Source organism: Setaria italica, chromosome II (assembly GCF_000263155.2).
Source record: "Setaria italica strain Yugu1 chromosome II, Setaria_italica_v2.0, whole genome shotgun sequence".
In the NCBI taxonomy this organism is placed as follows: domain Eukaryota; kingdom Viridiplantae; phylum Streptophyta; class Magnoliopsida; order Poales; family Poaceae; genus Setaria; species Setaria italica.
Genome location: NC_028451.1, coordinates 23629450 through 23655284, shown reverse-complemented (window position 1 = coordinate 23655284; position 25835 = coordinate 23629450). Strand labels below are relative to the sequence as shown.

The window sequence follows — 25835 nt, the reverse complement described above, 5'->3', positions numbered from 1 at the left end:
CCCGTGATGCGCTGAACTCCCTTTATGTTTCGAATCGGCCCCATGTCGCTGATGGCCGCTATTTTCTCCGGGTTGGCTTCGATGCCACGCACGGAGATGATGAAGCCCAGCAGCATGCCCCTCGGAACCCCAAAATTGCACTTTTTGGGGTTGAGCTTGATGCGCTTGTCTCTCAAGCTTTCAAAAGCTAGTTCGAGGTCGGGGATGAGTTGGTCGCCCTTTTTGGACTTGACCATGATGTCATCTACGTAAGCCTCAACGGTCCGCCCAATGAGGTCCCCGAAACACTTAAGCATGCATCGCTGGAACGTAGCCCCCGCGTTTTTTAGGCCAAACGGTATCTTAACGTAGCAATAGGGGCCGAAGGGGCTGATGAAAGAGGTCGCGAGCTGGTCAGACTCTTTCATCTCGATTTGGTGGTAGCCGGAATACGTGTCAAGGAAGCTAAGGGTTTCGCACCCTGCGGTTGAGTCGACTATCTGATCTATACATGGCAAAGGAAATGGATCCTTTGGACACGCCTTGTTGAGACCGGTATAATCAACGCACATCCTCCATTTCCCATTCTTTTTTCGTACAAGAACAGGATTAGCTAGCCACTCGGGGTGGTACACTTCCTTGATGAATCCGACTGCCAAAAGCTTCTGGAGCTCCTCACCGATGGCCTTGCGCCTTTCCTTGTTGAAGCGTCACAAGCCTTGCTTCACCGGTTTGGAGCCGGCCTTGATGTTCAAGGAGTGCTCGGCGACTTCCCTTGGGATGTCGGGCATGTCCGAGGGTTTCCACGCAAAAACGTCGCTATTCGCACAGAGGAAGTTGACGAGCGCGCTTTCCTATTTGGGAGATAGGGTAGCGCCTATCCGTATGGTCCTGCCGTCGGAACTGTTGGGGTCGAGGGGGACCTCCTTGATGCCTTCGGTGGCCTCGAAGGAGGTGGCAGACTGCTTGGAGTCGGGCGGGTCCTAGGCGCTCTCCGCGAGCTGGACTGCGGGATCCTCCGCGCAGGTGATTGCTGCGGCGTACTCGTAGCACTCTACGTCGCACTCGTACGCCTTCTGGAAAGACATGTCGACGGTGATGACCCCGTTGGGCCCCAGCAGCTTGAGCTTGAGGTAGGTGTAGTTGGGGATGGCCATGAACTTGGCGTAGCACGGCCACCCCAAGATGGCATGGTAGGTTCCGCGAAAACCACCACCTCGAAGGTGAGGGTCTCCTTCCTGTAGTTGGAAGGAGTCCCAAAAGTGACGGGTAGATCGATCTGCCCGAGAGGCATCGCCTATTTCCTCAGCACAATGCCATGGAACGGCGCCTCGCTGGGCTGGAGGTGTGAGCGGTCGATCCCCATGGCGTCGAGAGTCTCGGCAGAGAGGATGTTGAGGCCGCTGCCCCCGTCCATGAGTACCTTGGTGAGACGCTTGGTGCCGACGATGGGGCGGATGACGAGCAGGTAGCGTCCTGGCTGCAGGACACGATCCAGGTGGTCGGATTGGTCGAAGGTGATGGTGGATCTTGACCAGTCGAGGAAGGTTGGTGCAGTGGGCTCGGCCGCATAGACTTCGCGACACTCCAGCTTTCGGCGGCGCTTGGAGTCATAAGCCGCCGGCCCGCCGAAGATCATGAAGCATCCGTCCACCTTGGGAAAGCCATCTTCCTTCTCCTCCTCATCCGTCTCCTCCTCGGGCTTCCGTCTCTAGTCGCCCTTCACCGGGTTGCCTACAAAATACCTCTTCATGAGGTTGCAGTCTTTGTAGGCGTGCTTAGCAGGGAACTCGTGGTTCGGGCACGGTCCCTCGAGTAGCTTGTCGAAGAAGCCGGGGGTGCCCTCAGGGGGCGGCCGTCCCCGCTTGCGCTCAGCAACGGCCACAAGGGGAGCTTCACGCCACTGCTTGTTCTTCTTCTTTTGCTGGCGGTTGGAGGTGCCTTCATTGGCGTCCTCCTCCCGCTTCGCCTTGCCTTTGGAATGATCAAAGATCACCCCAACGGCCTCTTTGCCAGAGGCGAAGCTGGTGGCAATGTTGAGGAGCTACTCCATGGTCCGCAGGCTCCTGCGTCCCTGCTCGTGGACTAGGGGCCGGCAGGAAGTTCCTGCCAGGAAAGCTTCGATGACGTCGGCATCCGCGATGTTGGAGAGCTCGGTGCGCTTCCTAGAGAAACGCCAGATGTAGTCCCGGAGGGACTCGTCTGACCCCTGGCGGTAGCTCCGAAGGTCCCAGGAATTGCCAGGGTGCATGTACTTGTCCTGGAAGTTCCCCACGAAGATTTCCTTCAGGTCGTTCCAGTTACGGATCCGGGCCGAGGGGATGTGTTCCAGCCAGGCTCGCGCCGAGTCGGTCGGAAAGAGAGGAAGATTGCGAATGATGAATAGGTCATCATCCACTCCACCGGCCTAACATGCGAGCCAGTAGTCGCTGAGCCACAGCTCAGGGTTTGTCTCCCCGAAGTACTTGGCCACATTCGTGGGCTGCCTGAAGCGCGCCGGGAATGGCGCGTTCAGGATGCGTGCGGAGAAGGCCCTGGGCCCCGCTGGGTCGGGGCTCGGGCTGCGATCTTCTTTGCTGTCATAGCGGCCACCACGGTGCACGTGATAGCCGCGGTCCACCCCATCCTCTCTGTCTGCGCGGGAGCACCTCCGTGCGTTCAAAGTGTCGCGGGCGTTGCGGACGGGGCCGACGCGCCGGTGAACGGACTGAGCTCCGCCTCCTGCGGGCGGCGGTGTCCGTCGAGCGGGTGCGGCCCAGTTCACTCTGGGAGGAGGCTGGTGGACAGACTCCCCCCACCTCTCGGGAGGCGCGGTGGGCACTGCCCTGCTGGAGTTGTGCCCACGTCACCGGGACGCGGAGCCCTCCACCTGCTGGACAGCGGTGCACTCGAGCAGGTTGGGCACCTCCTGGTGCGCCTGACGCTCCTTGGGCGTCGCCGGTTTGGGGAGTCATCAGAGCAGGGCCGCTGCTGCGGCGATGTTCTGGCTGGCGTAGGTGAAGAGCTGAGGGCGATCCTCGTCCACGCAAATGTGTCGATGGACATTGCGCGCCCATTGTCGTGCTCCACCCTTGTTGCGGGGGCGCTCGTCCTCCTGGTGGGGCACCGCGCGCGCCTGTGGCTGTTGTGGCCGTACCGGGATTCTGGCAAGGGCCCCAGTCGTAGCTGCGGTGCGCGGTGGGGGAGTGCGCTGTCTCCCCTCGGTGCCATCGTCATTAGACCCCTCGGAGTGCGCGTCAGCCATGAAGCACTCACGCGAGGGGTGGTGGCACCCGTTATTAGAGCCGGCGTCGGAGGCTGTACTCACCACGCCCACGAGCTCGTTGCTCGTGGGTGGCACGGTCATGAACCGTGCCAGGAGGCGACCATGGGTCACCGCAGCATTGCGCAGCCCGAAGGGCCACTCCTCCGAAGGGGGCCTCGTGGTGCGCGCCCGGCCGCTCACCACTATCCCGGCGGCAGAGCCGGGGACGACGGGGCGAGCGAGCAGGACAAGAAGAGGGATCAGCTCGATTCCCTCCCCCATGGTGAGGAAATCCAAGCTCCCGAAGCGGACGAGGGAGCCGGGAGCAAAGCTGGCGTCATGGCTGGCCATCGGAAGCCGGTGATGTACGCGCAAAGGTCCCCTACCTGGCACGCCAACTGTCGTTGTCAAGATTAGTGGATCAAGACTACGGCTAGTAAATTTCTTTTATGCGCGTAAGGCTTCGGATGGTGGCGTGAGAGGATATAGAGTTAGACTGGTTCGGGCAAGGAAAGCCCTACGTCCAGTATGAGGAGCTGCTCATGTTACTCACGCACGGTCTGTAGTAGAGGTTACAAACAGGTGAGAGAGGGAGCTGGTCCCAAGTCCTTGGGTGTGCACTGATGCTTGTGACGTGAGTGTGGGGGTTCTCTTGGCTTGAGAGTCCTCCGGTCTCGGGGCCACCGGTTCTTCTTTTATAGCGCAAGGAGGGTACCGGGGTTACAGGTGAGCCAGGTGTGAGGAGAAGTAAAAGAGATAAGCTAAGTGAAGTAAAAAACAAGGAAGAGGACCCAGTCCCCGGGTCGCCGCCTTCTGCCCCAGCCTTCACCCCCTGTCAGCGTGGCTATCGGATGAGGGCGGCTATCGCCAGATCCTATCGACGATCCTCCGGACGACCGTCGCCGCCGGGCATGATGATGGTGTTCGGCCGTGGCAACTGTGCACGTTGGGGGAGACGGCTGACCCCTGTTATCCTGCTTGCGGCCCGTGGAACACGGACGTCGCATCCCTGTCGCCGGATAGGCCGAGCACGAGAACGGGCAGCGCTCCCTCCTGTGCCAGGCGGCGCATGCAATGAGTGCCCTATGGCAAATCATGGGGAGCCGCGGCCACTGTAGCCTGTGTGGTCGTGGCTACAGTGTTCCGCCTGGGTACTTGTGGTGGGTCACGTCGAGGGGCGCGGCCGCCTTTCTACGCGCCAGAACCACGGCGCATTTATGGCAAGATTGGCGGGAGGCCCACGAGATCCGCGCCCTCGTCTGCCGGTCTGCGCCCGAGACGGACCCTTGTCTTGTGGGCCCGGATGAGTCCGACCCCCTACGCCCGGGGTCGGGCGCTCCCGACCCTGGGACCGTGGGTCGGGCGAGGTGGAGTTTCGCCATCGAGGGGTCGGGCGTGTCCGACCCCGGGGCCCTGGGTCGGGCGAGACAGAGTGGGATGCTCCTTGCCCATGCCGAGTCGTCGGTGATCATCATTACCGAAGGTGGGCCTGGGCCTTCATGATTGTTGTCTTAAGGGGCATAAGGAGGTCATTAATATTTCCCCCCAAGAGAAGTAGTCAACCAACCAAGGCAACATAGCCAAGGACAGAGCAAACGCAAGGTCCCAATACGACATAAAGACGTCGGAGATGCCAGCTGCACCAACTCTGCAAAAAGTCCTCGCCATGGTAGGAAAAATCACGAAGTATCAAATTCTAGTGATCTACGAGAAGTAATCAATAGTCGTCGTGAACGCGAACGCGAAGTCGATAACTATAACCATTTTCCTGCTTTCACAACGCGGGTAATGAGGACAAGATTACCCGAAAAATTCAAACCAACAGGAATCACTAAGTATGACGGCAAGCAGGACCCAATTCAATGGCTCTGGTGCTACTCGCTAGCAATTCAAGCAGCTGGAGGCAACGACAACACAAAGGTCATCCATTTTCTCATATGCATGGAACCCGCACCTCTAACATGGCTTGAATCACTCAAACCTAGAACAGTTGACTCTTGGGAAGATTGGACAAAAGCTTTCACCAACAACTACGCGGGCTCCATGACCCGACCAGGAAACAAGATCGACCTAAGTCAAGTAAAACAAAACGAAGGTGAAACACTACACGACTACCTACATCGATTCTTCGAAAAGAAAGCTACTATAGTTGACATTTCAGAAACAGACATCATCGAGTGCTTTCAAAATGACCTCTATGATCGTCGAACATACCAAGACTTTGGTAGACGATGACTAGTCACCGTCAAAGACCTCAAAGTCAAGGTACAACAATGGGCAAACAAAGAAGATAAAGAGCGTGAGTGATTCGGCTCCCATCGCAACCATGGGCGCGACAATAACAGTCACGAATAAGACAGGAACTGAAATACCGATACTCGAAATAACTACTCGAGTAACCAAAACCGCAAACACAAACCTGACAACACCGTTGCTTCCATGACCAACTCAGGAAAGAAAGGATCCCGCAAACGCGACGAAGGACCAACCTTCACCGAACTACTCAAGAAACAATGCCCATGGCACCCAAACAGCAAACATTCAGCGATAGATTTCTACAGCATGCGCCGAGTAATGCAAGATTTACCCGCACCGCCACCTCCCGAAGAATATAATCAGAAAAAGGATAAGGGAAAAAACAAAGTCAATAAGGATGAAGAAGGTGAGGGAGACTTCCAGACCGCCTCCAAAACAGTCAACGTAATTTTTGGTGGAATCCCGGGTACCGCATCCAAACGATCCAGCAAACTGGTACTCAGAGAAATTATGGCCATCGAACCAGCAGATCCAACACCACTAAAATGGTCTGAGGTACCCATAACCTTCAGCAGAAGGGACCAATGGACAAGTTTCTCAGAACCAGGCTGATTCCCCCTAGTACTCGACCCTGTTGTCACAGGCTCAAGATTGACCAAAGTACTCATCGATGGTGGAAGCGGAGTCAACGTCGTCTTCGTCAAAACACTAAGAAAAATGTGTCTTGACATCACAGACATGCTCACTCCAACAGACTCACCCTTTTATGGGATTGTACCAGGAAATGCAGCCATACCACTAGGCCAAGTCATCCTACCAGTAACTTTCAGCACTAAGGAACATTACCGAACCGAGTACATCAGATTTGAAGTCGCCAACTTCGAAACCTCTTACCATGCCATACTCGGGAGACCAGCTCTGGCTAAGTTTATGGCTATACGACATTACGTCTACTTGGTACTCAAGATGTCAGGCCCCAAGGGAGAATTAATGCTACGAGGAGACCTAAGGCGATCTTACGAATGCAACATCGAAGCCGTGGAGATTGCAGCAACTTCTCAAGCACCTAGCCCCATGCAACAAGTTTTCTCAGCTTCAAAGAAACTTCATCCGACAGAACTCAAAATCCCAGAAAACAAATCGGGGCCAACAAAAGTGAAGCCAGCAAGTAAGAAAGATTTCAAAACAGTTGATCTCCAGACCAGCGATCCTTCTAAGACAGCTATGATTGGAATAGGGCTGGATCCCAAATAGGAAACCGCGCTCATCAGTTTTCTTCGGCCTAACCATGATATCTTCGCCTAGAAGCCAGCTGACATGCCTGGAGTGCCCAAGGAACTGATTGAGCATTCCCTAAATGTTGTTCTCAAAGCTACCCCAAAATGACAACGCCTACGGAGGTTCGCCCAAGACAGAAGAGGAGCAATTAAAAAAGAGCTAGCCAAACTACTTGCAGCAGGGTTCATCAAAGAAGTTTTTCACCCTGATTGGTTAGCCAACCGTTTACTCGTCTGCAAGAAAAATAATGAATGGAGAATGTGCGTCAACTACACGGATCTCAACAAACATTGTCCAAAGGATCCTTTTGGACTACCACGGATCGACCAAGTAGTCGATTCTACTGCCGGGTGCAATTTACTCTGCTTTCTCGACTGCTACTTAGGTTACCACCAAATAAACCTCAAAGAAGAAGATCAAGCCAAAATAGCCTTCATCACTCTGTTTGGGGCTTTCTGCTAGAAAACAATGTCATTTGGGTTAAACAATGCGGGCGCAACTTATCAGCGCGCTATACAAATGTGCTTCGAGAAGCAATTACACCGCAACATAGAAGCTTACATGGACGACGTAGTCGTCAAAACAAGAAACCAGGAAGATCTAATCATCGATTTGGAGGAAACTTTTTCAAGTCTGCGAACCTTCCGCTGGAAACTTAACCCCACCAAATGCATTTTCGGTGTACCTTCCGGTAAACTACTCGGGTTCATCATTAGCCACCGCGGCATTGAGGCTAACCCGAAGAAAATATCTACCATCACAAATATGCAAGCACCAGCTGGCATCAAGGATGTGTACAAACTCCCAGGTTGCATGGCAGCCCTCAATCAATTCATCTCGAGACTTGGAGAACGAGGACTACCCTTCTTCAAGCTTCTCAAACGTCAAGACAAGTTTCAAAGGATAGAAGAGGCAGACAAAACTCAAGAATTTGCTGTCAAAACCACCAATCCTCACCACTCCATCCCCAAATAAAGACTTGCTCCTATACATAGCTGCAACCACTCACGTCTTCAGCACCGCAGTAGTAGTCGAACGGCCTGAACCAGGCCACGTTTATAAAGTCCAGAGACCTGTTTACTTCATCAGTGAAGTACTCTTAGATTCTAAAACTTGGTACCCACCAATACAAAAGCCGTTCTACTCAATTCTGCTCACCTCACGGAAGCTATGACATTACTTTCAAGAACACAGCATATCAGTCATCACCGACTTCCCGCTCGGCAAAATCCTTCACAATAGGGATGCCACGGGTAGAATTTCCAAATGGGCCGTAGATCTCGAAGCTCTATCTTTAGAATTCAAACCAAGAACAGCTATCAAATCTCAAGAATTGCTCGACTTCAGGGCTGAATGGACGGAAAATCAAGTACCAACGCCAATTGAGAGGCCAGAGCACTAGGTTATGTACTTCGACGGTTCCCTCAAGCTCGAAGGAGCAGGCGTCGGAGTACTCCTGATTTCCCCAAAAGGAGAACAACTCAAATATGTCCTTCAAATTTTTTGGGAAGTCTAAAACAACGAAGCCGAGTACGAAGCGCTGCTACACGGTCTTCGTCTCGCAATCTCCCTCGAAATCACACGACTACTAGTATATGGCGACTCGCTAGTCGTCATTAACCAAGTCAATGACGAGTGGGATCAAAACAAGGGAAACATGGACGCTTACTGCAAAGAAGTCTGCAAGTTAGAAAACAAGTTCTCAGGCTTTGAATTTCATCATGTTATCCGCGACAACAACGTAGCCGCTGACGTATTATCAAAAATGGGCTCAACTCATGCATAAGTTCCAGCAGGAATTTTTGTACACGAGCTCCATAAACCATCCATACCAGAACAAGTCACACCACCAGTCATCAAACATACCAAAACCAATTGGGAGATCATGATGATAGAAGTCGACTGGAGATCATATTTTGTCAACTACATCAAAGATCATAAGTTACCATCTGACAAAAATCAAGCTGAGCAAATTTCCCGATGAGGAAAAAACTATGTTCTAGTCGGGGACAAGCTCTACAGAAAAAAGTGCATCATCAGGGGTACTCAAGAAATGCGTTACCCGAGAGGAGGGCTAAGAAATCTTAGAAGAAATACACAAAGGGATCTGTGGTAACCACGCCTCTTCACAAATAATCGTAGGCAAAGCTTTCAGAGCAGGCTTCTACTGGCCCATGGCATTGGCCGATGCAAAACAATTGGTCCGTAAATGCCAAGGCTGTCAATTCTTCACTAAGCAACAACATGTACTTGACCACAAACTCATCACAATCCCTCCAACATGTCCTTTTGCTTGCTGGGGGCTAGATATGATAGGACCACTACCAACTGCGTCAGGAGGTTTCAATCGAGTACTCGTAGCCATCGACAAATTCACCAAATGGATCGAAGTCAAACCCGTCACTTGCCCCAAGGAAGATCGAGTCCTCGACTTCCTTGACGAAATTGTACATCGCTATGGTTTCCCAAACAGGATAATCACCGACCTGGGATCCAATTTCAACAACCACGATTTCTAGGAATATTGCGAGAATAGTGGAATTGACGTACGATTCGTCTCGGTCGCTCACCCAAGGGCTAATGGACAAGTCGAGCGTGCCAACGGCATGATACTCGAAGCACTCAAGAAAAGGCTACACGACATCGGCAACACAAGAGGAGGCAAATGGCTCAAAGAACTACCTAATGTCCTACAGGGACTACGAACCCAACCATGCAAGTCTACCGGGTTCTCCCCCTATTTCCTTGTATATGGGTTAGAGGCTATCCTCCTCGTAGATGTCATGTGGCAATCTCCTGTAGTCGAACAATATGATGAAGGAATAGTACAAGAAACAAGACGCTTGGATTTGGATAGTCTGAAAGAAACAAGATGCGCAGCCCTAATTCAATCAGCCAGATACCTCAACGGGTTAAGATGCTATCATGACCGCAATATTAAAGAGCGATCCTTCAACTTAGGCGACATGGTCCTCAAATGAATCCAGGACACATCAGGGTTGCACAAGCTCAACTCGCCATGGGAAGGTCCCTACATCGTATCCAAGGTCATAGGACCCGGATCATATAGACTACAAGAACTCTCAGGCGAACAAATACAAAATTCCTAGAATATAGAACATCTTTGTCGCTACTACCCGTAGTAGACCACAGAGCATGTACTCGGGCCTTCACCCCAAATTTTTCAAACAAAACCCTATTCTCAGCCAGTCAGGGCCCGATGAGCTCCAGCGCTTCAACTTGCTACTCGAGCTCTCCAACTGCGAGCCCTACGACTTGATCTCATCAAGCCTCCGATTCATCAACAAACCGCAGAAAGTACCCACAGGCACTAAAGCTCTAGTACAAGTTCCCAACTTTAGGAGACAAGCAGTTTCTAGTTACTCTTTACTCAAGCAAGACCGACGCAATGATCAAGTAAACTCAATATTGCTTTAAATGGGATAATTTCTGAAGTTACATGCGATTACTCATAACAGAGTAAGGGTACTCAAAATACAATATAACAGCACAACAAAGACTACAAGCAACTGCCTACTAGTAGTCTGCACATAAGCCTCAGGCTGTTACTATATCAGAAGGATACACAGGCCTGACGACTACTAAAACAACAAGGTGTAAGCAGCATCAAAAGGCAGGGCCCGCACGCAAGGAAGCTGCACAGTGCGTAGCCATATCCAGGTCCTCCTCCCAAACAACACCAGGAACTCCTTCACCGCCGCTACCTCGACAGCAGTAATGATGAATCCTCGATGCAGCATAAAGGAGAAAAAGAACCAAGACTGCTCCCTTGCTAGCTTCGGCACGCCATCCCACACTGCATGCCACACCTCCACCTCTGATCAGAGAGCTGGATAAAGACTGTGGCACTCATCACCCATCACTCGCGAGTTCCAGCACGGACTTAGCTGGATCATGAGCTGCAAGATGAGGCACGCGACAAACCCTCCTACAAGGATTCTTCTAGCATCGCGGCTATCCCTACGAGCGCAAGAGTATGTGGAGGGAAGATGGCTCTAATCTACGAGGAATCTTCTAGCACCGGGATACTCTTTGAAAACCTTCTACAATCGAATAACAGCAATCTAAAGCAATCCATTGCTACCACGGAGAAGCACGACCTTGGACGACCCTCCCAGTGGTCTATTTATAGCCAAGTGCCACAACCACTACCTACTCAGAAGTCACTGCCTGCTCGTGATGACAAGCCTTAAAGCATTGACGAGTCAGCCAGACGCTTTCTGACCCCACTCACGTGAAGGCATTCAACCGCAAAAAAAAAGTGTATAGTTCGCCCGTGCACCTCTCTTAAAAAGTGCAGAGAAGGACATAGTACTTTCAACAGGAACGGCAATAATTGACATCTGTGGCAAATAATACGACTACTTGACTAAACTCGGACTTGCTCCCTCAGACTACAAAGATTAGCCAAGACAAGATCATTCATCAGACTTCAAATAAAACTCATAAATTGTCTCGAGTACTCCAACAAAGTACTCGGCAAGTGATAACTCGAGAGCTACACAAGACTAAGGCTCTTCCAAGGATACAAATTCAGACATCTTCGAAGCGATCGGCTCAGCCTCCTCCAGATACTGCACATAAGCATCCTCCGTGCAGTTCTGAGCAACACCATCACCAGCTGCCATCAAATCTACTCTCGGGTAATATGACTTGACCACCGCAAGGACTTGTTTGCAAACAGCCTTGCAGAGGCTAGCAACCTTACCCGGAGCAGTCTTCAGCCGCTCGACTAGTGAGCAAGGCCCAGCATCATCTTCCAGCAGAGCGATAGCATTAATTACATCATGTGCAGCACTAGTCAATTCTTGGAGCTCGCCTTGAAGCTTTCCTATGGTCCTACCATGGTCTCTACAGGCCACCATGGCCATAGAGAGCATAACTCCATTTTGATTTTTTCTATCCCTCTGATACTCACATGCAACCTGAGCCTCAGCCAGCAATGCCCGGAGACGGTCAACCTCATCAGCTACCCGGTCATGAGCATTCCTCCAGTCAAGAAGCTGGCTACTCACAGCAGCCTCTTTCCTCTTGAGCTCTGTGCCAAAATACCACAGATCAGAACCAACGACTATAGTCAAAAATACTCAAAGATCACGAGTACTTACCTTGATACTTCATGTTCAAGGATTTATAGCGATTCTCCAATTTCTCTTGCAAGACTTCATGGTCCCTCCGCTCTACGGCAAAAGACTTTGCAGCCTCCTCATGAACTTTCAAGGACTCTGTAAGATGGCTACATTCTTGCTTCAGTTGCGCCACTCATTGCACAGTGTCATTTCGCTCCTGGAGGGCCTGAGCATTCCTTTGGGCTCTATCATACAGGTCCTGCAAGCAACTCAAAAGCAAGACGTCAAGATTTGTCAAAATACAGTCAGTCAAAATACGATAAGATCACACACCTAAAAGCTCTGGATAGCTCTTCGAAACTCGGACTCTGACGGTAGCTCAAGCACTAGACCCTCGGCATTCTTAGCAATCTGAGGCTCCAGACCTCCACCCAAAACAGCCCTTGAAAAAAGAAAATTCATAAGTCGTTACAAGATACAATACATCAACTTCAAAAAAGAACCCATACTCCGAACCACATACCCGGTACGCCAACCTCACCCAATCTAGTCGTATCAACTAAAGCCAAGGTGCCACCGACAGTCATTGAGGACGGCACACCCCCAGAACTCGAAGGGACCGCAAGAATCTCCACTGAGCGGATAACTTCTTGAAGCATGGAGATAGTGGCACCAAGACGATTTGTGTCAACCTCGGGTGCGTCATCCATCATCAAATCAACCAAGGGACCAGAAAGTGTAGTCGGAACACTAGACTCCATTTCTGCATCCACAGGAATGATATCCTCAGCATCCCTGGATCAAAACAGGAGGTCATTACCCATTCTTTGGAAGTTCAAAAATACAATACAAAGAAAGATCTACACAAAACTCACCAAGATGATCGCGGCGGCAATCGCACACGTTTTTTCCTAGTGACTGTCGGTTGAGTACTCGACACCACAGGATCAGTCGGACGAACAATATCCTCACCAAGTCCTGAAAAGAAAATCAAGGATGAGACTACGAAACTTTAGACTACCAAATAATCAGAAAACTCACTCACCACTGGCGATAACATTGGATAACGAAGCACCATCAGCAACCACCGGTGTCTTCGCGACATCAGTCACCTCAGAAGCACCTCTGGCTGCCAACTCGGGACCTGCCGGCGCCAAGGCTACTAACTCGAGACCTGCCAGTGCCAGAGCTGCCAACTCGAGACCTGCCGGCGCCAAAGTTGCAAACTCGGAGGCTGCTATCCCCAAGTTTACAAGAGGCACCCCCATCGGCAACTCTTCAATAGCTGCGACACTGACAACAACATCCTTGGCAATAGCGACTACCTCACTAGAAGTAGCCTCGTCGCCGCCCGGAGTCGAGTCGTCGGCCTTCTAAATCGGCTAAAATCATCAGCATTCAAGACAATTTTTCAAAAAAAAATTACCAAATATGACTACATACCTTGGTACTCTGCGACCCCTCGGGGGTCAAACTCGACGACGAAATAGGCTGCACACCAGCTTTCTTTCGAACTACTGACCGTTTCTTAGCAAGAGGAGAAGGTTCATCATCAGTGTCAGCCACGACTACCTCCCCACCATCAGACTGCGACAAGTAGCCGAAGAGAACCCGGGACTGCAAACAAATAGTTACTCGAAAGTATTGCCACGTCTCGAAATACACAAGTCAAGCAAAAGAACATACCTCTGTTGGCCCATACCAACTGTCAAATTGACGAAGAACTCTCGGAATCACCAGTACCTCCTGATAGTTCCTAAAAATCTTCCCCAGCAACGCCTCCACATCATCATCAGATATATCATCAGGAGACATCTGCGACGGGTCATCAAAACCCGAGTACTCCGAGCCTAAGTGTGAACCCTCCGCTGCAAAGGCTGAACCCTCCGCTTGAGAAAACTGGTGGCCACATTGATGCCAGTCAAGCCCAACGACTTCAACTCAGCAATTTGAGACAGCAAGTCAACAATTTCAGGAGTATCCTCAGGCTTGCTCACCCAATTATCCGTGAGCTTGGGAGCATGCCCAGTGACCACTGGTAGAACAGGATCATGATTCCCAACGTAAAACCATCTTTTTTTCTAGTCGCCATGAGAATCAGGCAAGTCATACTCGAGATAAACTCGAGTTCCTTAGCTGAAATCCAGCCCCTCCGAAAACCTCTGTTCTAGTCGTACTAGGTTGCGGCTTACAGCAAAACAACTTTCTAAAAAGCTCAAGACAAGGAGGGACACCAAGGTATACTTCACACAAGTGTACGAAGATAACCATATCGAGCACGCCATTGGGGTTCAGGTGAACTAACTGAAATTGTAGTACTCGAGAATACCTCTGAAGAAGTCGAAAGTGGGCACTGTCAGTCCTCTCTCGACGAAGTGTGCAAGCATGATAGTCTCCTTCGGGTGCTCCTAAAATTGCCACGCATTGCCAAAAGCAAGCCTCCACTCGAGTTGAAGCTTCGACTGTAGAAGCTTAGCATCAACCAAAGCCTGAACCGCCGGTTCCTTCATCACAGAGTGCTGCTAGGTGATCCCAGTTGGCGACGGCGCAGTCTGATTTGTCGGACCACACTTCGGTGCTGGCAGTGCAAGCTCTTTCCCCTTTTTGGATTTAGAACTCACTTTACCGGCACCCGCAGCTTGACCCTAGGTTTTCTCCGGTTTCTTCCCCATCTTCTTGACACGCATCAATCAACCTAGGGAAAGGGGAAGAAAAGAAGGATCGGCGGTAGATCTCACTCAAGGGCAAGGAGAAAGCAGCAATGGCGGTGGCGGCACAAGAAAGGGCGACAGCTCAAAGATCAATAGGAAAGAGGCACACGAAATAGATTTGCTAAAAAAGAACGTAACACTAAACACCAGTGGGCCCGCCATGTTACATCTCCATTACCTCCGGATTCCAAGCGTCAATTAAGCAACGGTCAGATATAAATCAGATTTATCACCATAATACCCAACGGATACTCAAATCAAGAGGTTTGACCACTTCATCGACCACGAATAATTGCCTAAGTGCTCGGGGGCTGCAGATACCGTACCCGTTGGACAAAGTTTTCTTTTTTCTGAAGACTACTAAAGCCAAAAACTGAACATGGGATTGACCCTCAGCGTGATTCTTCGATTCAACCTAAGGCTCAGGGGCTACTCCATAGGGAGTGCGATTGTCATCGCACTGCCATATAATATCTCCAAGGCAAAAGTAACTCAAAGCAGAGACAGAGTACCTTCCAGCCACGTGACAGTACTCGAGTACTCGAAGACATCACAACCACCTAGTAAGCACTGGGATTTACTCGGATAACGACTTCTGAGTACTCGGAACTGTTCCACTCGACTACAAAGTACTCAGGGGCTTATCGGGTATACATCCCAGGCCCACGGGTAGGCCCTGTATGGCCCATTTAGGGGTGTACTCGGACGTGATCAAAGGCTTGGGGGCTAAGCGGCAGAGGAGCATGGCCTACTTGGACTCCTGGAGACTAGTCGGTGTACATAAGGAAACTACTCTGACTAGACCAAGTAGGACTCTGTAACCGTACTCGACTAGGTTTCTACCCTGTAACCCTACTCCCCCGATCATATAAGGGCGGACGGGGACCCCCTCCAGACAACTCATCTAAGTTCGATACAATCAACACTCAGGACGTAGGGTATTACGCGATCTAGCGGCCCGAACCTGTCTAAATCGAGTTCCTTGCGTCACCATCAACTCCTTGATTCTCGACGACACCCACCGCACAAAATATTACCTAGGTGTAACGCCCGTAAAATACACCCAGTTAAATCACCCGTTAAAAACACTTTCCAAAATTTTTCCGACCGCCGAGCTCCATCAAATCTTTTCCCTTCCGTCGGACCCGCCGTCCTGGCCCCGGCCCGTCAATTCCCCATTTTCCGCTCCCCATAATTTTCGCCGCGTGCCCGTCAAGTCCATCACCGCGCGCAGGCGAATCCCGCATTTTCCGCCATCTTTTTCCCCTCCCTTCCCTCTCTTTCTCTTCCTTCTTTCTTTTTCTTCCTCTTTCTTTTCCTTCTCCTTTTTCCTTCTCTTTATTCCTCCTCTCCCTTCCTCTTCCTTCTCTCTCTCCTTTATTTTCCTGGCTCCCCCACATGCGCCTGCACCCCCCACCTCCCCTGCCTGACCCGCACGTCGAGGCGCTGGGCAGCGCACGCGCGCGCCGGGCCACGCGCCGCGTCGGGCCGCGCGCCGCGCGCCCGCGCCCGCACCGCGTCACGTCGCCCGTGCCACGCCCGCTCGCGCCTTGGCGTCTAGCGCTTGGCTCGGTGCGTCGCGTCGCGTCGCCGGTCACCGATCGCCGCCCCTGTGGCCTCGTCGACCATGCCGCCACGCCGTCCACGAGCTTCACCACCCCGGCACGCCACCGGCCAAAGGTCTGGCCGCCATCATTGCCTCGGCCCTTGCCCGCCCGCGCGCCGCCTATAAAAGGAGGGAGCCGAGCCTTCACCTCCACACCCTCACCACGAGCACCTTGCCTTCCTCCACTCCCACCACCAGAGCACCGACGACCACCTTCCTCTCAACCTCCTGTTGTCTCCAGGAAGAAGAAGGGGTAAATCCCTCTCCTCGCGATCCAACCCACTAGTTTCCCTGATTCGCGAACAAGTCCCCCCACCATTCCAAAAATAATTACAGATAGGCCCCTGTTCTCGCGGTTCAGTCCTAAACCCCGTTTTAAAGCCCCTAATACTCCTTTAACCCGTCATTTCATGCGCCAAACTTCCTCCGATTAACCCCAAACTCGACCACGACCTCCTCTCATATATTTCCGCCGAAGCATATCAAAATCCCACGAAAATACCCTTCCTACCTATTTTCCGTTCATGTTTCCTGTTCGGAGCTCATCGGGTAAAACCCTTTTTCCTTTTTATTTATTGTGTGCTCGTTTGTGTGTGCCGTAGATCGCGGAGTACCCGAGGAGGAGCACGAGGAGGAGTTCGACCGCGAGCCCGAGCCCGAGGACCAGTACCACGAGCAGGAGCTCCCGGAAGGCTTTGAGAACGGCAAGTCCAATCTCACCCTTTGATGCATATTTAATACCCAGTTTTTCAGACACAACCTATTGGCCTGTTTTATAAAATGCATATTGTTTTATCGCAAGACATGGTTGGATAGCCACCCCTTGATTGTTATGACTATTCCTTGTTGTCCCATATTTATCTCTAAATATGAGTTGCTCTGTTTAGATGATAAATACTGCTAGAATGCTTAGGAACTCATTATCCAAATTCAAACATGACTACACCTGTTTACTCGGAAAATAAATGTGTGAGTATGTTTAACTGAGGAGTTGGGTTTTCGGGTGTAAAGAGAGGTGGTGGATGAGATGGATGGGTGTTTCTTGTGTGGAACGCCGGGTTGATAGGCTCGTACCTCAGTGGTTGAGCAGTGTGGGAGATATCCATTTCATCATGACTAAGGACCGAGTTGATGTGTCATCCTGCCTAATTCCATCATCGTACAACCACTCGACCGTTGTATGGGCAACGGCTTAGCATAAATCCCGCTAGCTAAACTGCTAGGCTTCAGGTGTGCTGGTGAGCAACGGGAGGCCTTGGAAAAGGACTAAGCTCTTGGTGACTCAGGTCCCGGTTACGGCCCCGTGGATGGGTTGCTAACCCCTTGAGCGCTCTTGCGTTGACTAGTCAGTGTTGGCTAAGGTGGGTAATGGCTTTGTTAGGATCCGTACCGACACTAAGGTGATCGCGATACGGTACCCTACTTGTGGGAAAAGTGTACAACCTCTGCAGAGTTAAAACCTATCCGGGTAGCCGTGTCCACGGCATTGGACGAGTTACGGCTCGGTCACACAACTAGCTTTTGGGGATGACTGGTATTTTACTGCGTGTGTGGGTGCGTGGAATTTTGGAAGTGTCCGGCAGATGTGCCGTGCGCTACGGCGGACGGGGAGTCCGGTAGCGATAAAACTTGGGTCCTTTGTGAAGGATCAACCCCCACTTGATATATTGTTTACTAAAATGTTTTCATGAAACTTCTTTGAAATGGAACCCTGCATGTGTCTAAAATTTAGCTTTACTGCAAATAAACCATAGCTTATTCCTTGTTTATCCTTGTGCATACTCTGTTGTATCCCCCTCCGTGGATGGGGTTGGACTTGCCGAGTACTTTTGTACTCACCCTTGTGTTGTTACTTCAGAGGAGGATCCGGACTTCGTCGCCGAGGACTTCGAGTAGGAGGTTGCGTCTGCACCCAACGCTGCCTGCGGTGTTGGCCCTTTTTGCAGGATGCTTCCGCTGACGCTTAGCTCCGATTGCAGCCCGGAGTCCGACTGGACTGCAACTTGGATTTGTGTTGTTATCGCTTTAGTCTTGCTTTGGGTGTGGCTTGCCCGCCCGCTCCTTCGGGAGCTGTACGGTTTCTGAACTATCTGTTGAATAAATGTGTTATCAGCCTCCTGGGACTGATAATTTGGATCACATTTAGTCTCTACTTATGTGGGGACGCTTCACTAGGGTACCCCTAGGCGGGTTGCCGGTCTAAAACACCGACACTGGGATAAAAAAGGGTCTTTTATCTCGGTTGGTGTTTCCAACGAGGATAAAAGGATCCCCACGAGTTAATACAAAAGAATTGCATCCCCTGTATAGTCAGATGTGAAAATCACGTGACTTATGACTTGCGACGTGCGCGTGGGGGGGCCCTCTCTGAGATACCCCGGGATTTTTTTTGCAGCGCCTGGCGTGGCGATCCTTTTTATCCCAGTTATTACCAACCGGGATAAAAGGAGGTCTTTAGTCCCGGTTAAGTGACCCGGGACAAAAGATTCTCCTTTTGTCTCGATTAGTTTATCCCGGATGGATTTTCGAGAGATTGGCACCCTACCAACCGGGACTAATACCGAGTTCTCTACCGTGTCTTGAGCGGTTGAGCCCTTGTTATCTTTCATTATCTCGTTCAATTCCCATCTAGTATCTTTTTGTCATATCTAGCTCCAAGGGTTACTGTTCCTTTTGTTGTCGTCGAACTCTTTATCATAGTCTTCAAAATTGTCATAATATAGTGTGTTTATGCTCTTTCCAATTGTATAGTCGAGACTAACTCAGTTGTTCAACAGTTTAGTTAAAAACAAAAATAAATATTTTCTTTTAGAAATCAAAACAAATATTTTGATCATTTGGTTCCGGCTTGCACTTTTTAATTGTCATCTCGATTAATTAACTTTTCTAAAATAAATCTTTCAAAAATTAATAAACCGAACCATAATAAAAATTTATCTTAATTTAATTATACAACCAGCAACACTTGCCTCAATAACGGCCCATAAAAAGCATCTACAAGATGCAACTGGGCCAGGGACGGGCGATCAGCTTCCTTCTTCTGTACGGAAGCGCCGCTCCCCGGACTCACGCTTCCCGCCTATTTCCATTCCCCTCCTCCCCCTCCCCTCTCTCTCCCCCTCGCCGCCGCGAGCTGCTCGCGAAATCAACTAGCCCTAACCTTCCAGAGCCCTCTCCATGGAATCCTCCCCGTCCTCCTCCGGCCGGCCTCCCTCGCATCCGCAGGGAGCCCGGGCACCCCTGCTCATGCGCCGGAATCCCACTCCCAGGGCCGACCTCTCCATGGACGATAACACGGTCAAGCTCCTCCGCGCGGCGTACGCAGGCGACGTCCCGAAATTCAAGAGTGAGTCCTCGCGAGCTGAGGCCCGCTATTTCGGTTTCGTGCTCTGATCCTGGATCTGGGAGACCTGATTCTGATTTTGGCTTTGCGCGGCGGGTGTTGGGTTGGGGTACCGGTTTTGGGGGGCGACTGATTCGTGCAGAACTGGCAAAGCGGCTAGAGAAGGCGGGGAAGAGCATGGCGGATGTGGTGGTGGGGATGGAGGCCCCGTGGGATCGAGGTTATGGGCCATTGCACTATGCAGCGGTGGCGTGGAAGGTGGAGATGTGCAAGTTCCTGATCAAGGATCTTAAGTTCGACGTCGACACGACTGAGGCCCTAGGTAACATTTTGCTTCTACCCTGCAGTTTGGTTGGTGCGTTTCCTTGCACCATGGCGCATATTGTGTTGCAAAAGTGGGTTGTGCGTTGGGAGGGATGGGTTGGGCCGTGTAGCCTTTGCTCTGATTCGTGCGTGGAACGGAAGGTATTTTGGATTTCTCGGGGAGAACTGTTGGGGGATGGTTATGGTTGTGACTGGGTGACACACAGTATTTGTGATTTTGCAAGCGACGGTGCTTGTGAAGGAAGGCTTATTTTTGTCAAAGGCTGGAGCTAACCGATGGCTCTCAATTTCCATCAAAATATATGGGGGGACGATGTGCTATCATTATCTCCTTTAGCGTTGGTGCCAAAGGGACCCAACTATTTTGTTTTTCCTTTGGAGCAGAGCAGGAACTTAATTGATGCGTGGTAGCTCCTAATGGCTTCTCATAACATTTGTCTACTTAAGGGAAATTATCCAAAGAGTTTGTTTCTGTGGAAATGAATGACGAGTCGTGGAAATTTGCAATATAGCATTCACACTATAAAGGGATTGTGGATGATGGATCTTGCCCTTCATTTTGAATCTTGTGCCATGATTCGCCTGTACAACTGTTTGGCAATGAATTTAGAATACTAAGTTCTTGACTAAATAATTCTTTGTTCAGAGGCAAGAAAACCTGATCATTCTGATGAACTCTTACCATTTCTTATGCTGCTGCCAGGTGTGACACCTCTAATGCTTGCAATACAATATAGGGGCTTAGCCGTTGCAAGGCTTCTTCTTGTTCATGGTGCTGATCCAAACAAAGCAGCCAGTAATGGGGTTACTCCTCTCCATATGGCAGCATGTCTAGGTTCTCTCCATCCTTCCGTATGAGTGTTTTAGATTATAGTTAGCCAGTTCTTTGAGATTTATTTTAGGCTTATCATGACCAAATTTTTTGCAATATCCATCCTGCGATAAATTTCAACTTATGTTTATTACTTTTGAGTGGTTGCACTTTGTAGTGATCTACTGTCTAGAGTTGATAGCAGGAATTATTTAAAGGTCAGTTTTGGGGCTTATATAATTAGTCAATAAGAACAATTTCCACACGGTGGGTTCATCATTCAGTTACATTTGGTGAATTTGAGCTCAACTCAGAACTACGCTATGCCTAACCAAAAGAAAAAAATGGCAAGAGTGACAAAACCGTTTTCAGTTGCTTGAAAACACGCATTAACTGAACTAGACACTTGGCATCATAGGTGCAATCATGTAGACACAGATAATGAGATAAAAAAAATCTGGATTTCACTAATAAAGGGCATTCTTTGGGTGGACAACAATTTTTTTTATCTTGCTAGTTAATTCTGCATTGCCTGACTTAAAATTTGGTCTTTTTAGGTAATGGAAAGAGTGTTCGGGCTTTTTGCATCCTCTGATGCATTACAATTAGTTATTACAGAATTTCATCAAGATATCAGAGAATGTCTTTCCTTTGATCTTCCTTTTGTGGCATCTTCCAGAACCACAACCAATATATGCCCCTTTGGCCCTTCAAATTGCCTGCATAAAATAAAATTGGCCTTGACCATGTTTTTCCCATCTCAACTATTAAGATGAAACACACTTTATTTACCCAGTTTGGTTACTGCTTCTTCAAAACATGTTTGCAATTCTTAACTTAGTTATTTTAACTTAATCTCTTGGCCACGAGCTGGCATTTTATTTATGAAACACATATTTCATTTAGTACTTGAAAATTAATGTAATGTGAGTATTTTAATTTCCTTGTGTTTAATCCAGATACATGTGAAGGAGCAGATTTATTATTGTCCAATGGAGCATATGTTGACCCTATGTGGGAAGAAAAAACTCCACTGTACCTTGCTTGTCAGTGTGGAAATGATAGAATGATGGAACTATTATTGCAGCATCAGGCAGATGTAAACATTTCTTTCTTTCCAGCTTCATTTTCCTCTTCTTACCAATATATGATGTATTGAGGTGCTGTAATATATGCATGTTAAATGAATAAAGAAATAGCATCTGGACAATTTTGTTTGGGCATATAAATGATCATGTTTTTCTTTTATTGTATTTCTAACACTCCAGTTCTATTTCCTTGATCTGGAGGTGTATTTTCCATTTCTATTTTTACATGCTTGACCAGGCTGAGCTAGGACTCGTATTTTATTGTCCAGCTCAATTCCACTGGTCTTTTAACTTATTTTGTTCAATCGTCCCTTGTTTTATATGTATTTCATCTTAATGCATGTCTACCAGATGATAGCACGTGGTAAAACCATAATTCTATCTCATGTTAATCTAATGGTTATCTGAATATCAAATTTTGTTAGGGTACTTTTTTCCTACATTTCTGTAGTACAGTTTTGCATTGTTATATAATTAGGAGACAATATAGAAAAAACATTATCTAGCTAATGCTAAGCTTCAATTATAATGTTTATTAGTTTTTTTGAGGTTTTGTGAAAACAGCTCAAAGTGTTTTTTATGTAATTTGAGTTTTAGCAAAATTATTTTTTGTTATCTTGGCTTTCTATACCTAAACCAAACAAAAAGGTACTCCCTCCATTGCAAAATGTAAGATGTTTTTCTTTTGCCCTAAGTCAAAATTTTCTGACTCTGAGCAATTAAGTTTATAGAAAAGTGCACCAACATCTAGAGAATCAAATTAGTTTCATTAAATCTACGATGAAATATGTCTTGATAGTGCATTCATTTGGTATTGTAGATGTTAATATATTTTTAATTTAAGATGCATTGGAGAAGTTTGACTTGACAAAACTAAAACACCTTACATTTTTTAATGGAGGTAGTATCCTCTAAATCCAGTTTATGAAAACAAGTGGTTTTGATAAACTAATGTCTAAATGAGGTAGTATCCTCTAAATCCAGTTTATAAAAACAAGTGGTTTTGATAAACCAGTCATAGTCAAACCATATTATAGTTCATCCTACTTCTCATGTGTGATGAAGCTTGTTTCTTGTCCCGGTTTACCATTGCCTTGTCAATTTGTCATGCAAATGTTTACATGTCCATGGATACTGGGTAGTTAGTACACGAGCATACTCAAATGTTAGGCTGTTAGCATGTAGCATAGATTGTAATGGGTAACATAGTAAAACCATACTAACCTAATTTTGTAGCTGGGCCGTTTCAGTGTTTATTTGATTTAGGGGTTATATTGATGAAAGCAAGATTTCACCTAAACACTGATGCCTTACACCGTTATGTTCAATGATATGTTCAGAAAACAATACATGTGTTAGGGTATTGTGATTTTGCTTGCATGTTCTTTTTATCTGAATAAAGTGGTTAAATCAAAGATTCTATTTCAGCTAACATTTTTCTTGATATTCCCATAAATTCATATTGCACTGATATAAAAAAAATTTCTCCAGTACCTTTTCCATATTTTTTGTAATTAACGTATTCTTCCTCTTTTCCTTACAGCCTAATGCAGTAGTTCTTTTAGTGTATACACCACTAAAAGCAGCAACATATGCTCATTCATTGAAAGCTGTGGAGCTACTTATTAAGGTACAATAATTCCAAGGAAACTGTTCGGGTTTAGTTTTATTTTTCCTAGGATGAGCACACTGCACAGGTTGAAGTTTGTTTGATCAATCTATAGTACATATTCCATGTTGCAGGCTGGTGCTGATGTCAATGCTGGTCAACCTGTAACTCCGCTGATGGTAGCGGCACTTGCTGGCTATACTGAGTGCATCAAGTGTTTGTTGAAAGCTGGTGCTGATGCCAATATACCTGATGATGTGAGTTTTATCCTACTATTGAGCTTCTACTATTATATTGCAAAATAATCTTCTAAAAAGATTATGAAATGAATGGTTTGCAGTAATATTCTATGATCCTGTCATACTCCTAACTAGAACATTTTATTCGAGGCCCGCTTAATAACAAGCTTCATAGGTTAGAAGATGGAATACAGCACTTGTTCTGATAAAATAGTTGAACCTTATGCTCACGAGCTTAACTAATGTGAAATTAATCAGTTGTAATATTTGGCATTTGCTCATAACTGGTTACAGCTTAGCGTAAAATTCCGCATTTTGATGTCTAATGTTATCTCTCATCAGAAAATTGAAAAGAAATTATGTGTGTATTTGGTTTGAGGAATGTGGTGGCCGATGCATCTTCTCACTGCTCACTTTTTTTTGGTTTGCGGAGTGGAATGGGTTGATCCATCACCACCTCATCCCTCACAAGCACATGGTTAGCTTAATAATGAGCAATGTATTCATCCCACCAAAATTCATTGGGTGACTCCATGATGCGCAGCACCAGCACCATTCCATTCTGGAAGAGATGATTCTTCAAACCAAACACCCTGTAAATGTCCTGCTGATACTGAAGTTGTCAGCACCTGTTCTTTCTTTAGACATGCCTAAAGATTAATGGGAATCATAATAGATATACCCTATACCCTGTTCAATAAGTGGAACTATGGTACACATAAGCCATCCTCTTTCTCGGTTGGGCAGGAAGGGCAACCATTTGTTCTTAAAGCCAGCATTCTTTAGTTCGGATCAAAGAATTGGTTAGAAAACAGGGAGAGAGCTCTCCGTGCCTTGTTACTTAAGATGTGATTGCAAATCAGGACCTTTTGTTTTGAGATTTTGAGAGGAGTTGTTTTTGTTTGGGGAGGATTGGTGTTAGTAGCCATTGGACCTCTCTGGTACAATCTGTTGTGGAGGCTTGAGAGATTGACTAGATTCCGTGATACCACTGCATAACCTGAACAATCACCTATAATTACTTGCACTCATTTCTGATCTTAATTCTCTTGGTGTACAATGCTTTCCTACATTTCTTGTGGTACTCATTGTGTGAGAGCCAATTTGAAAAAAAGATACTCGCTGTGCAGCAGGAATGCATGCTTTCTTTTCCCTAAGCTCTGCTGTGTCTATTTGTAAAATTTCTCCTTGATATCTTTCTTGACAGAAAGGTACACTGCCGGTAGAAATTGCTGCAATCCAAGGATGGCAGGAATGTGTTGAGATTCTTTTCCCTGTCACGGCACCTTTGACTAGAGTTGCAGACTGGAGCATTGATGGAATAACTCAACATGCAAAAATTATAAGATCAAAGGCACAAGTATGGATAAAACGTGCAGATTTCTAAAATTTATTTCATATCCCTTGTAAAATGGTTTTTCCATCATAGACTTTGCATTCTAATATTTTATCTGACTTTCAGTTGTCTATGTTGTTTAGGGTTATCTGCTCCAGGAGGATGGTAAACCTGATTTTGAGGCAGATGGTGATGCCGCATTATATGAAAGGGATTATGCTCATGCGTTAACTCTCTACACTAAGGTTAAATTCTTGAATTATACATGTCATTAAATTTAAGTTATACTTTTCCAATGCATCTTCTGACTTATCTAGTCATTGTCTTTTATTTTGATGTGCACCAATGTTGAAATTTCAAGAACACAACTTTGGTCATATATCCTCCAGAACTGGGTGGTTTTGTTATTGAACGTATATTTATCACTTTTCAATAGATGCCTTCCAATTAGTTTTTTCATAAGAATCCTATTAATATGTGTTTGAATGTTTCTTAAAGATAAAAAATGAAGTATATGTTTATTAGTAGTTCCACTTATGGATTAACTTGATCTTTTTTAATAAATAACACTTGATGGCTGCAGGCAGTGGAGGCTGACCCTGATAATTCAACCTTGTATGCGAAGATGAGCCTTTGCTCACTGCATGCAGGTGATAAAGGCAAGGCTCTGGATTATGCTGGTACCTATAAAGGTATGCGGCCGGACTTATCAAAGTCGTGCTCTGCACAAGGAGCGGCTCTGATACTGATGAAGGTAAGCTGCGCTAGGCTACCTAGTAGCAATGACATCTGATTTTCCAATTCTGCATCACATTACATTGTAATGTATTTGCACTTTTGTGTTTAGGAGTATGGCAGAGCATGCGAAGCACTCATGTCTGGTTTGCGCTTGGATTTTGAAAGCAAACCAACTGACATAGC

General features: G+C 47.8%; 1 protein-coding gene and 1 long non-coding RNA gene across 2 annotated transcripts; both read left to right on the top strand.

Annotated features, from left to right (window-relative positions):
* Positions 1-19260: 19260 nt before the first annotated feature.
* Positions 19261-21237, top strand: LOC101785458 (myotrophin). Its single transcript, XM_022824292.1, has 4 exons — positions 19261-19510; positions 19650-19829; positions 20535-20666; positions 21200-21237. The coding sequence occupies exons 1-4, from the start codon at positions 19342-19344 to the stop codon at positions 21235-21237; spliced, it is 519 nt and encodes a 172-aa protein (XP_022680027.1). The 5' UTR covers positions 19261-19341.
* A 2036-nt stretch (positions 21238-23273) lies between these two features.
* LOC111256251 lies at positions 23274-24928 on the top strand. The gene is made up of 3 exons (XR_002676268.1): positions 23274-23360; positions 23474-23596; positions 24786-24928. It is a non-coding gene; the product is annotated as an uncharacterized LOC111256251 (long non-coding RNA).
* Positions 24929-25835: the final 907 nt, after the last annotated feature.